At 39.1% G+C, this 14,571-nt stretch overlaps 1 protein-coding gene across 1 annotated transcript in view; it reads left to right on the top strand.

Annotated features, from left to right (window-relative positions):
• The window catches only part of LOC126923704 (lachesin-like), a 118,092-nt gene that overhangs the window by 73,021 nt on the left and 30,500 nt on the right, over window positions 1–14,571 (top strand). The window contains exon 5 of the mRNA XM_050737419.1: window positions 7,724–7,909. Coding sequence (XP_050593376.1) covers window positions 7,724–7,909 — 186 coding nt within the window. The remainder of the gene's footprint in view (window positions 1–7,723; window positions 7,910–14,571) is intronic.

Genomic DNA, 14,571 nt, shown 5'->3' on the forward strand with positions numbered 1-14,571 from the left:
ATATGTATCGATTTTCCTCACGCTTGCGAGCGGGGTTACCTTCCGTTTTTTGCTGGAGGTTGCCACCGTCCAGCTTTCTTCCTGGTGTATTGGTATGTTTTGTTCCCCGTCGGATTGTGTTGTTTCCATAATATCATCATTTTTCTCTACATATGTAGAGTCTGTAGCTTTATTTATGAAAAATGTTTCACCGGAGTTAATTATTTTTATTGGTGGAATCTGCATGATTCCACGTTTTGTCTATTTTTGGCGTTAACTTTGTCCCTTTCTCTTCTCTCTTGCCGCACTTTCACTGGAGCACTGTTTCGCACGTCCGTTTAGGTCGCCTGCCCAGGCGGAACTGGAATTGGACAAGTAATCGCGATAATTAGATACTCGCGAAGCTAATGACAATGATCCTAGGCTCAATAACGAATCCACGGTCAACGGGATGACGAACTCTACTCTTCTTTAGCGTCTAAGTTTTACTCAATGTTAATGCATGGGGCAATCACTACGTATCTGAGAGTTACTTGAATCGTCGTCGAGATCGTACCGGAGAGTGACTCTCCGTCTCGATAATGCCGTCGAGGAAAACTATAGTGGGTGTGTCTATGGACATGAGATCCTCGGATTCGTCAAAGAAAGCTTTCGTTCCAAAGGTGAGGGAAGTTAGCGCTGTTGCTAATTGGTCGATCTCCATATCGGCGTTTTGAAAGAGATGCTGGCCGCCTTTGTGGGGGGGGGGGGGGTTGTTGATGGGGGGCATCGTTCGTGGAAGATACGTTTCTCCTATCTTCCCGTACTTGCAACAAAGTCTATTTGAAGGACTTTGCTTGACTAAATCTTAGGATTTATAGCGGGTCCTCACGTTAGCTAAACATACACTGCAAAGGCATGTCGACACCCAGCGATCATCTTACCCGGAGGACAAGATCTGCGCGTGGCTGGCCGCGGGACAGAAACCATTGAAGTATTTACTGCCACGTGTCGCTACGACTATTTCTTTTAAGGAGAGGTATAGAGTTACTCTGTGCCTTTGTTAGATAAAACGTTCATCCCTTTGACCGCGGCTACGTTCGGCGACTGATTGTCGCCTCGAGCCCAAGCTCATGATTATAAATCTCGAACAAATACAATTAGATTGAATGACGACAGTTGCTTAATTACGGCTATGGTAGAATCTAGATGAAAGTGTTAAAGGATTTTCCCAAAATTCCGAACATAACCGCGGTCAAGAGATGAACGTTTTGTCTAGCAAAGGTATGGAGTTATTACTGCTCTCCTTACTGCTCTTACTTATTACTGCTTTTCTTAAAAAGAAAATGTTGTAGCAGCACTCGACAGTAAACATTTCAACGGTTTCTGTCCCATGGCTCGCCACACGCAGACTCTATTCTTCGGGTAAGATGATTACCAGATGTCGAAGCATCTCCACAGTACATGTTCAGCTAGCCTGAGGACCCGTTACAAATCTTAAGATTTAGTTAACTAAAGTCCTTCAAACAGACAAAGAGTCTTTGTCCTAACTGCGAGAAGATAGGGGAAATCTATTTTTCTCACGAACGACGCCTCCCACTAGCAACTTTCCCTCAAGGGCGGCTAACATCCTTCTCTAACCACTAACATGGAAATTGCCCAATTAGCAGCAACGTTAATTTCCCTCACTTTCTGAACGAAGGCTTTCCTCGACGAATCCGAGGATCTCGTGTCCTTAGACACATCCCATATAGTTTTCCTCTGCAGCATCATCGCGACAGAAAGTCACTCTCTCGTGAGGTCACATTAGCGAGTTACATAGATCTTTACGCTCGGTGGATATTCTGTTTTAACAAAGAGTTAGTTCAGTAATACTTGTACCATAGACAGAAGTTGGATACAACTTTTTTTTTTATTGTTTGTTTAAATTACAATCAATTCTCGTGTTGAGAATTTTCAGCAATTTTTCTGGCGTGGCACAGTAACATGGCTAGTATTTATAATACATTGATACATATTATAGATAAGTATAATTTGTGAGTAAGTATTATAAATAAGGATACAACTTGGACTTTAGAAGAAAACTCATTTTGTTATCCCGTTGACCGCGGATTCGTTATTGAACCTAGGATCATTGTCATTAGCTTCCCGAGTATTTATAATAATTACCACGGTTACTTGTCAAATTCTGTAATAATCATATTTGCACTAGTAAATATCTCTTCTATTACATAACAATAATGTCTAATCCAAATGAAGATTCGTTTCACGCCCCTAACCCTAATCATAATGTGAACTCAACATATATATATGTAGTATCGTGGACAAAAGGTCTAAGATATCGGCCGAACCGTAAACGAAGTGAGAACCGCGGCATCGTCAGGTACATCAACGTGCCGTTGGGTCTTTTTAAGTGGACAGTTTTCGTGGAAAGGACCTGCGTGACCCTGACTACGGGCGTTTCGGGACACGTGTTCCGAAGGACGGAAAAAGGCAAAGAGACGCTAGAGGGAGTGTTAATTGAGATGCCGGAGAGGACGGATGCAAAAGGTGTGCAGAGTGTGAGTTGAGAAGCGAGAGCGAGCGAGTGTAGAAGCCGAAGAGGGTGAATTGGGAAGTCGAAAGCCGCCCATGAGAATAAGACGTACAACAGCATTGTAATCATTTCGTTGCTTTGAATATCATTTATTAAATCAAAATATCATTACTTGTCCTTTCCTCTAAGACCCATTTGGATACTACATATATATATTGTAGTATCGGGGAAATTTAGGTATAAATTTTTCCTGATACTATTTATAATTTATTTACAATAAATTAACTAAATAGATATTAATTAGACAGAAAACGATGGTTGTTTAACTTGAACTAAACGTAACGACCTTATTTTACTTCAACCATTCTCGCAACTCGACAACGCTAACAACTCAATCTCTCAACAACCCTAGCAACTCACGCAACCCGACAACGCTAACAACTCAATCTCTCAACAGCGCTAACAACTCTCGCAACTCGACAACGCTAACAACTCAATCTCTCAACAACGCTAGCAATTCTCGCAACTTGACAAAGCTAACAACTCTACTCCTCGACTTCTCGACTCACTCTTTGAACCTAAATCGTTGTTAAGAAATGTTAAGTTGGTATGATCGCTAGTTACTAAAAGCTAAGTTGGTACGACTCCTAACGACGCTTCTTTGTCTTAGGAGTCGACCACGTGTTAATTGCTTAGACGCATCCTGTGTGATTAGACGTTTTGTACAAGAAACAGAAATAAAAGGTGTGATAATCAATCCGTGTGAATCAGCTTGAATATCAACCTCAACCTATATAAAATAACAGGTTATGGGCCCAGGACAGTAAACTGCGACAGGAGAGATATATATTTTTTTTCGAGCTTTAAGTTTTTGTGAAATTATCCGAGAAGAAAGCACACCATGTCCGACCAAGAGAATGTCACGTAAAATAAAAAAAGGGGGTAGCTCGAACGAAAAGAAAAAAATTAAGGTAACAAAAAAAAAAAAACAAGAGAATTTATTTCTTGTATTCTGAATTTACACTGACTGCGATTTTGTTCTGAGCTCCAGCCGTGACTTTCCAAGACTGAAGCTCTTAAAATTTGGCTTTCGGTGGGATCTGTTTCTTTTTTGTTTGTCATCCCTCAATATCCCCACTACCCTGTAGGCGTATGTGACCGTTGCCACGCTTCTAGAACATTCGGTGGAAGGACCGTTAGGGTATAGATGACTCATTAGGCACTTCGGCGATATATATTGTCGCCAAGGCCGCCACATCTTTATCTCCATCATCGGTCCATCGGATTTGAAGTATGCCGGTCGTGACAAGAACATGGCCGATGTGGACAAGGAGATGAATCCGATCTTGAGGAAAGGAAACTACGAATACTGGAGAACGATGACGGAAGCTTCGTTGGTTTTCCTGGGCTGCTGGGATGCCGTACAGCCAGGATTTACACCAGCGGAAAGGATGAAGACAGAATGCATCAAGATGGACAATAAAGCACGTGCGAACATTTTCCGGCATGTACGCCGCGAGTACCTTGGGGATATTAGAACCCTGAAAACAGCAAGGGAGTGCTGGAAGACATTGGAAGATATCCACGGGAGATCCACGTCGATGTATATCGTATTATGCATGCGGGAACTAGGCACAATTGAGAAGATCCCTAGCATGGGTGTGTCTGAGTACTACGGAAGGATACAAGACCTATGCGACAAACTATCCAGCGTAGGCATAAAGATCGAAGACCACGTTATGGCGTGTTTTCTTTTAGCCGGCCTCGTGGCGGATCCAGACTACGCAACGTATCTCAGAACAATGAGAATCGACAAGGATCTGAGCGCGAAGGTCGTGAAATCCGATCTACTAGTCGAGGAAAGAAGGCTCGACGCGGCGGAGGGATCATCCGAGAGGGGCAGCGCAATGGCGACTCGGAGACAAGGGAAGTTCAAGTAACACAAAGATGGCGCTAGGCCGAAGACCAGGGACGCACATGATCAAAAGTGCTACAAATGTGGTAAGATGGGCCACATATCATATCAATGCTAAGACCAAAAGAGAGATAAAGAGGAGAGGAATCAAAGGGAGAAGAAGAGACAGGAGGACAACAAGAGAGATAGAGGATCGGAAGAAAAGCCGAGGTCGAAGGGACTTATATCGACTTTGGCTTTGTCTTCGATCAGTCACATGAGCAGGGAGAGGATAAGCTACCTTGACTCAGGTGCCTCAAATCACAGGACCCCGGACAGGCATCGATTTGTGGAATTCACGCCTGCGACGGGACAGATCAGGATCGGCAAGGGATACCTGGAGGTCAAGGGAAGGGGAACAATCGTCGTAAAAATGGCCTGTGGTGGCTGGACGCTATCCCTATCAAACGTTCTGTGGGTGCCCGAGTTAGATGTGAATCTAATTTCGATCAGACAACTGACGAAGAAGGGTGTTACCACAGTGTGTACTAGGGATGAAGCCGTTGGAACACACAACGACAGAGACGTCGTATTCAACTCAAAGGTTGGAGACGACGTATACTATCTTGAGACGATACCTGCTGAGGAGCACATAGCAGGTCTCTCTGTGGAGCATGATCAGGAGGAACCTAGCCAAAATGACGGAGACGTTGAGATCATTGAGGCGAGGGCGTACAAGGGTACCACATCGTGGCATGAGAGACTGGGTCATTTGCATGGGAATGCAATGAGGAAGATTCCTATAGGGAGCGTGAAAGAGGAATCCAAGAAACAAAACGAACTATGCGGAGTTTGCGTGAAAGGAAAGATGACAAGGGTGCCATTTCCGAAGACAGCCCACCATATGTGCCAACGTCCTCTGGAAATTGTACACAGCGACGTTAGTGGCAGAGCTCAGTGCAGGTATTGGGCGGAGGTAACTATTTCGTAACATTCATAGATGATTTCTCCAGGTACATGTACGTTAGGATTATCAGTAGGAAGAGCGAGGTATTCAAGTGTTTCAAGGAATAACAGATGGAAGTGGAAGCCTTACATCAGTCGAGAATTTTTGCCCTCCAAACCGATAATGGAGGTGAATATACAGGAGTTGACTTTGAGAGCTACCTGAAGGAGAGAGGTATTCTACACAGGAAGACTGTTCCAAGGAACTCTGAGCAAAATGGAGTTTCAGAACGGGCAAACAGGACACTGGTTGAGATGTCTAGATGTCTACTAATCCAATCAGGACTTCCTGACTACCTTGTGGGGAGAAGCTGTGAACACTGCATGCCACATCAGGAACCTATGCTCATCCACCGCTATCGGAGATAAGATCCCACTAGAATTGTGGAAAGGTAAGGGATGCGACATCCAAGGGGAGATCAACAGGCTAAGGGTATTCGGATGCAAGGCCTGGTACCTGAAAAGCCCAGGAGAAGGTAAATTCGACAGCAGGGCGGATGATGGGATATTTGTAGGTTAGGACAGACAAGTCAAGGGATATAGAATCTACCTACCGAAGACCAAAAAAGTAATAATCTCTTGTCATGTCAGGTTCGAGGAAAATGTATTCCCCTATAAGAGCATGAAAGTGGACACAAGGAACATCAGGAAGAGATTCTCCGAATGGATATGGGACGTTTAAGACTTCGAACTTCAAGGAGGAGGTAATACAAGTGATATAGAGGCCCAAAGTGACGGTGAAAACGATGAAGGACACAGTGATTACTTTTTGGACAACCTAACAAATGAGAACAATCAGCAGGAGGTTGTGAATGTACCAACCGTACATAATAAATTTGGAATATAATACGAACCAGAAGACAGAAAAACTGATTGGCTGCAACAGGTGATTGCAATGAATCAATAATTTTACCTAACCGAAAATGACCACCGATTACAAAATATAAGAGTACAAAGTACATTGACTTCATTAGATTACTTTTGCCTTACTTCACGTGATTTCTTTCTCAGTCATAAATATTCTTTTTTTAGAAATAATTTCACAGGTAGGGAACTGGGACATAAAAGTGGTGACAAATATTGCAGATAGTTCTTATCAATAAAATGAAGTCGATTAAAATAAAAATAAATTTGAATGATAAATATGACTATTGTAAAATATATATAAAAGGAGAAAATTAGTAAAACACTTAAGATTCGTTCACTGAGTGTAGGTTTTAGAATAAATTTTGTAGTTGTGACATAGTAAGGGATTGAGAATTTTATGTATAAAAAGTAATTTTTGAATATTAATAAATTAAATTGTTAGTTCTTTATAATTTGTCTATGAAGTTACAGCTCTTATCTTCTTCTGTCATGCAAATATAATACAATCCAACATTCTTGAAAGTGTTAAAATGTCGGAGCCGCAAAAAACTCCCACTTCTGTAGAACCACTAGTAAACCACAGGTATTGTAGGAATAAATTTCAATTACATCTTTCTAGCAGCGGCAGCTACTCTCCGAAAACAATTTCGAACACCATTACGACATCCCTCAAGCACATCCGGTAACCCCTTTTCTGTTAATACAAGCGTTTCTCGAGATCCCCCATAGTATGCCTCTGCGACTTACCGAGATTTGGAATATTCTAAGGAAAATGCAAATATCACTCCGAAGTTTGGCCAAGGAGATAGAAGACGCGTACGCGCCGCCTATACGTGTCTCTCCGGTCGTGGCGTAGGTATCTGGCTTGTTTGTATTCCGTATTCGACCTATCTATAGGGAAATTGCGGTGTTCTCGACCGTCGAAATCCATGAACACGTCTGTGCTCTCAGATCGTTCTCGTTTGCTCGGTGTGCCACCGTCTCATTAACCCTTTCGATCTGACCGGGGGGAGGACTTACACTTGACTAATAGGTTCAACCTGCGTGGTTCTAGTAAATTGCTCGCTAAACTGAATTAAAGCCAACTTCAAAAAGCCGACGCTTTGCTACACCTCTCCGTCGCAAGTAACCGTCGTTTCATTGCGTCTGAAACGTCGCTTTACGGATGTTTTTTTCTAATTAAAAGCTATGTAACGATAAATAAATTAATTTTGTATGACGCAGCTTTTTCTTTAAGTTGTACGTTTGCTTGTGAACAAAGTTAAAGAATAGGATAGCAAATCGAATTTAGAAGAATAATTGATTTTCTTCCTGATTTATACGAAGAATAGCGCGAAACGATTTTTCCTAATTTTCATTGAATCCATCTTATCGAAAGTTTAAAATACTACAATACCGCATATTCAGGCTTTCAAATTAACTGTTTGCGTTGAATTTCTTGTAATAAATAAATATTTCCACAGGTTGGGTGGCTGAAAGTGGATACTAAGGCGATCCAGGCGATCCACGATCACGTAATAACTCACAATAACAGGGTCTCGGTATCTCATAGCGATCATACCACGTGGAATCTCCACATAAAGAACGTGCAAAAGGAAGACGAGGGGCTCTACATGTGTCAGATTAACACAGATCCGATGAAAAGTCAGGTAATTTCTTCGAAATTATTCTAATAGTAAAACTGTATAATAGTAACAGAAAACCCAACTAAATTACATCATAATACTTATAGTAATATATAAAGAGATGAACCAAAAACAGATAAAAATGAAAGATTATAAAAATAGTTAATTACGAACTTCGAATTTCAAAGATTTTCTATAATATTTAACCTTTCCTCAAGACTGAAAACTAATGCAAGAAACGGAGTATTTATTTAAATGCAGATTATTGAACGCGTTTAGTTGGTTGCTATTTTGAGCATTTTCAGTGATTAAACGGTTAGAGTCAGAACTTTTTGCACACAGTTTAACCGGTAGGACGTATCGTAGCAGGACGAGAAACTTGGTGAAATAACTAATTGGAAACGGTACCACCTACACTATTTAGATCGGTAAAGTTCTAGGATGCACGTCAATTGTGGGGCACATCAATCCCAATTAGGTGTTCGCTTCTGTACCCTTTCTCGAAACGATGTTCTACACGGTTCTTTTCACGTGACTAATGGAATTTGCATATTTTAATTTGTCGATACGCGATTCATGTATGAACAAGTTAAATAAATGGTCTTCGCGGAGTGGTTACTCGGACCATCGAACAAAGTAAATGGTTGAAAAAAGCTTATTTATATTTATAAAAGTAACAAAGAAAAGACACGGGAAATTTTGTTTTTCGGAGAGAAATGCCACATTACTTATTAATTGTCATTGCTCTTATTACTATTACTTTAGGAAATCTTTAAATCGCAGAAATGGGATATAATCAAATTTCTTTAACGGAACTCGTATCCATGTAATTCTGATTACGTAGCATTACTGCACGGTGAAATAATATTAGTTCAATGTTTATCTCATTAGTCGTACAATAATACAAACTATCGAATTAAGCGAACAATGTCATATTTGTGGCAGCTCCTAATGATTTTTATGATTGATGTCGTGATAGACACAAATAGCAGTTGCTATACTACATAACTGAAATATGGAAATTTAGTACGGGTAGCGGGGGCGACTGTATTAGTTACCTACGATGTTACAATCTCTGCAAGTATCGAAGGTATTTCTCTAGAAGCTGTAGGAGCATGGCATACCAGGAAACTTAACAAGCTGTCTCAGCTAGTTCAGGAATGTCAGCTCTCGCTTATGAACACCTTGGAAATAACACTTAGGCTTCGATCATTTTCTTCGTAACGAAGGGCAAACTTTATTAGATACTACTTAACTTCTGTTACAATTAATGAAAAATTTGCTATAAATCTCTTATTAGTATTTTTTATTTAAGAAAGTAAAACATGTCAATTGATTTTTTCTCATACTTAATGTTGATACATTCTTTTTCTAATAATTTGAACAGCGCATGGGTTATTCTACAATTCGGAAAATCATAGAACTTGTCTCGAAGCTAAATCTTATCGATGATCTGCGACACATAATCTTGTGATCTAAATGCGCGCGTAAAATTTGTATTTTTATCTATTCCACAAACTTGGTTCCTTTTAGAAGCGTGCAAGACAAATAACCTTGCATAAAATTGACGAGCAGCGGAACGACCCATTTCCTTTCCGCGCAAAAAATTTCAACGCAGCCGTGGACACAGAATTCACGGTGGAATAAAATTTGACTCTTAAAAAAAAAGGGTATAATGCATTCGTGATTCCAATAAAGCTGTAAAAATAATGACTTCCATGTAATTGGCAAATGACAGTCGCATTCTATTTAAGCAGTATTGATGTTTTTCGAAAGTATAATTAAACAAAAATCTCATCGCATAACTTTTAACGATCTTTCTTATATTTTCCAGATTCTATCATGCCTTAGATTAAACATTCTACGAAACTGACCAAGATTATTATTTATGATTATAATTCCAATGTATTTTGCAATTAACACTTTAAATATAATGTATCGATATTTTATAATGATGAAATTTCTATAAATATTAAGTCAAGTTTACTGTAAAATTAGATGTAACTTCCAATAGAATTGCTTTACTTTTAAACATGGTTGAGAAATATTTATTTCAAACTTTCTTTTATAAGCTAGTTTTCCTGTTGAAGGAACTTGTAAAAATAAAATCTGTTGGATTATCCTTCTTCGATAGCGATGACTACTTTCGTGTTTACTAGATGCGATGAAGCTAACTTTGCCATGAATATAATTAAACCATATATTAGTCATGATTACGCATATCATTCTTTATTGTTTTGTTTCATAAACGTGTATTCATTTATTACGCCACTTCTTTTATATTTCAGTTATATTAGATTCAAGAAAAATGCAGTGTTTTCCAAACCCCAGGCACGAGAAAAGTAGAGTGCTTAGAGGACAAATTTTTCTCCAACGGACAAACGTCATTTTTCGTTCCATCGACTTCTCACTAGACAGCTATACCTTCTAGTATTAAAGCATGGCTGTACTAACATACACACTACTGTGCAAAGTACGACTTTTTTCTATTCCCTATCCTTTCAACCATCTGGCCTGGGCACAGTGTGTTATTGCGCGAGATAGGGTCGAGTTTCTCTTTTGAGATCTAATTTTCTGACATTTCAGATTGAATCCAGGCTTCCATGCCTGTCCAGGAATGTTCCCTTTCTTTTGCTCCCTACCTCGCTTCCTTTCTTCCTTCTTTCCTTCCTTCCTTCCTTCCTTCCTTCCGAGAGAGAGAGAGAAAGAGAGAGAGAAAGAGAGAGAGAGAGAGAGAGAGAGAGAGAGAGAAGGAGCAGTAATCGTTGCCAACTTAAAGATCCACTTCTTCGCTTTGAGTGTTACAAGATCTCTAAGTACTAAACGCGAGGAATACTGTCGAAAATACCATAGTCCGTTGGTGGGAAACAGCTTGAATACAGATTTCATTCATCCCTCTCATTCCAATGATTTTAGACCGGTTTCAAATTCTTCACTCTCTCTCTCTCTCTGTATCTATCTCTATCTCCATCTTTTCCTCCATCCTTTCCTCCCATTCTGTACACTTTGGTCGAGTGGGAAAACTCGATGTCACCTTTCCGTAGGAAATGGGGGAATTTCTATAAGCAGTTTAGTTTCGGTTAATCATATTTTCCTGCTTGTTTTTGTGCGATTTGAACAGTGGTTCCTTTCGGATATACTTGTCGTGCCGAATGCATGGCAAACACAATGCACCCCGGAATGAAATATGTTTATGGGAGAGGCGGTGAAAGGGAATTTCATCTGGTTGCTTTGCATAGTACATTTAATGGAGGACAGTCTCTTTAATTATTAATATTCACGGAGTTGGCTCAAAATGAATGGTTTCAAGCAATTGACTCGGCTTTAGCTATAGTACTATTTTTCGATAATCGTCCCTCGGTAACGAAAAAAATGTTATCAGGACCTCCCATATTTCCCAGGCCTGTCAGCACTTTTACTGTTTTTTACCTGTAGTACATCGAGGTTTTCTCCAGGGGTTTTACCCGATACTACAATAATATAAATTCGATTGTGTGTAAAAAATAACTTTTTATATGTTATCAGACCACATATGTGCGATTTTTTCATGATGTTTTTTGAAATAATATTCATTACTTCCCCCCCCCCCCGTTTCTTTCCTTTCTCCTTTGTACTATTATCATCGAGACGAGCTGTTAATAAATATAGGTTGGGGTTAATATTTAATTGATCCACACAGTTTGAATATTGCACTTTATATTTCACTTCCTCGTACAAAAACGTCTGAACACACAGGATACGCTTAGGCAATTAAACACGTGGTTGACTTCTAAGACAAAAGAACGTCGTTGGAAGTCGTACCATCTTAGCTTATAGGAACTAGCGGTCATCCAACTTAGCGTTTCTCAACACGAGCTCAACAAACTGCGCAATTTTATTGTTTCTGTGATCGACAAATAGTCGACCACGGAAGTCAGTTGTAGGTATTAGCCATATGTTCTAAAAGAAATTGTCATATTGAGACTTGGGCAATTGCGTTATCGCATATAATGTTTCGAAACACGTAAAGATAATATAATAATAGGAAATTCCTAAGTAGTCTGATGTTACGTAATTACCCCTTTATTAATCATGATTGATTAACAGACGAGAGAAACCGTTTTGGAAAACAACTAAGTCAGAGCGGTGTTAACTTTTCACGGAATAAATCGCACTGTGGGCAAGAGCTAGAGAGTTAAACTTACTAACTCCTCGCTTTTTATCTACCATATATACACATATACAAGCTACCAAAATCTGTAAATCAGATGATTCGGAATAGTATTCTGCACGCAATCACAAGGTGCTGTTAGTTCTTTTAAGCAAAGTGGTTTCCATTAAGTGTACTATCTTCTAATTCCTTCTACCTCGGTGAATTTTCTACTTGTTCGTTACGCGTTTGTTTTTATAATTCTGCTTGTATGAATAACAAAATATGTTCTGTGGTGAAATGCATGTAATTAGTGTAAAGTTACTACGCGATATTTTTCAAGTGTGCGCTTTATGCTTGCAACAGAATAAAAGGATAATTAAAACTTGAGAATGTTGAACTGTGCATTGAATGGGAGGTTTAAATTTTGTCAAGAATCACAAGAAAGTACGCGAGGAGATATTTTTATTTTATAATATAACATAATTGTTGGAATACAACGATATTACGTACATACAGACACCTACATAGGTATTTGAATAGGACATTTTCACAGATCATACTCACTACTGTATAGAGAGTGGGGCTCAAAATCTCTAAGGGTCACTACCTACAGTCAGTCTGAGAGTAACTGGCCAACTGTCAACTCACTTATATATTAAATACATCTGATTCTGTAAATTTGTTTAATAAATATTACCTAATATTATTTCAACATAAACAATGTGTCTTCCACAGATTATTTATCTTAATTTTAAGATTAAATTCTAACAATAATATTATAAGAAAACGTGAATCTTTTCACAGTCGGAGCCGACGCCTGGATTTCGTTACCCTCGATTCTAGGAAGAGATAGCGAAGACTTGAGGGTACTGTAAATTACGTCCTTTGGCTTACTGCGTCGTGGACTAGCGGGTCCCAATGGTTTTGCAATTATGGTGCCTATAGTCTGTCTGAGGAGACGAGAGAATAGAGAAAAACGAAATGCGATTGCTGTCGCTATCTGTAGTTAACATCGCTATCAATGACTGCAGCTATTGTCTGTCGACTGGTGGCACTCAATTGACAAAACTAGAAGAATATTTAAATGAATGGGAAGAGGTAACATAGAATATATCTCAGGGTATACAATCAAGTTTCATGAAAAAACTAGTTAAATAGAACATCCACTCGCTAGGTTCAGCTAAACAGAACAAAAAAGGAAAAAGCCTACTTGTTCACATCATATATACATTCATAGAAATGAGGAATTATGCGATTTAAAATTCAATAAATTTAAATTAATTAAAATTCAATTGTACAAATGTTCGGTAGACTGAAGTATGACCTATTTACGACAATCATAAACGCAAAATGCAAGAAAATTTTCTCTTTGTTACTAGAACCAGGGGCTAGGGCAGTTGACGTCTTCACAATAAAATGGGCTGAGTTAAACTTCTGTGCATTTTCGTTATTCGCATTGATTCTGGAGATTCTAACAAAAATTAATAACAAAAAGGCTGAGGCTATCTTAGTTGTACTGGATTAGACTGGTCAACTATGACATCCCGTATTCAAACGACTATATGCGAGCGAACGTTTGACCCGAGCCCCAACCTTCTGCTGTCTCTATATAGAGGACAAAGCAGCACCCGAGAAGGGATTACCTCCAGCTGATTGTAGGAAGAGTATCAGGGACGCATTCCTACTGAAAGGACTACCGCAGAAAACGCTAGCTATCTTATTAGAATCGCTGGCATCATCGACGATGAGAGAATATCATAAACATTTTTAAGTCAATATAATATGGCGAAAATAATAAACTTCTGCGAAAAGAATAACGCAAACACCATAAGCTCGATTCGAGAAACTGCTCAAATTTCTGATGGAACGCTTCGAAATTGACGTATCTTACGGAACCTTAAACGTGCACAGATCGATGATACCACTCATTCCTAGCGACAAAGTAGAAGAAAATGCCATGGTGCTAATTCTCAAGAAGCGCCTACAGTCAATCAATTCTGAGTATACCTTGACATGGAATGCAGCTCTGATACCAGAATATTTAAAGACGTTATATCCATTAAAAAAATCAATCAATAAAGAACTTCATGGGGAAATATGTTGCAATGCTGTTAACACTGGCTACGGAATATATAGCGCATAAACATCACTTAGTATAAAAATTGAGAATATTTATATTCTGTTTTCTTTAGAAAACAGCGAAAAATGTGTAAAAAAAGGTCCCTGATATAATAAACTCCTCGGATCCAAATCGGTATCAATCCTTATTGATACTCTCGAAATTAGTACAGTCTATAGAATTATGCGTGTAACATCGACAATCCTCGAATATCCAGAGAGAACAAGAAAAGTTAGAGGCGAGATCATAAATCTGTTTATTTCGATAAAAGAGATCTATTAAAAAAATAACAACCTTCAGTCACTATTGTAGATCAAAGGAACACTATACAGAAGCGGGATAAAAATATCAATACTTTCGAACAATTCCACAAGGCATATGGTAACTTCAAAAGCGTTTGCCGAAGCTGTGTGTGTTACAGGGATAAAAAAGTAT

Source organism: Bombus affinis, chromosome 13 (genome assembly GCF_024516045.1).
Source record: "Bombus affinis isolate iyBomAffi1 chromosome 13, iyBomAffi1.2, whole genome shotgun sequence".
Taxonomy (NCBI): domain Eukaryota; kingdom Metazoa; phylum Arthropoda; class Insecta; order Hymenoptera; family Apidae; genus Bombus; species Bombus affinis.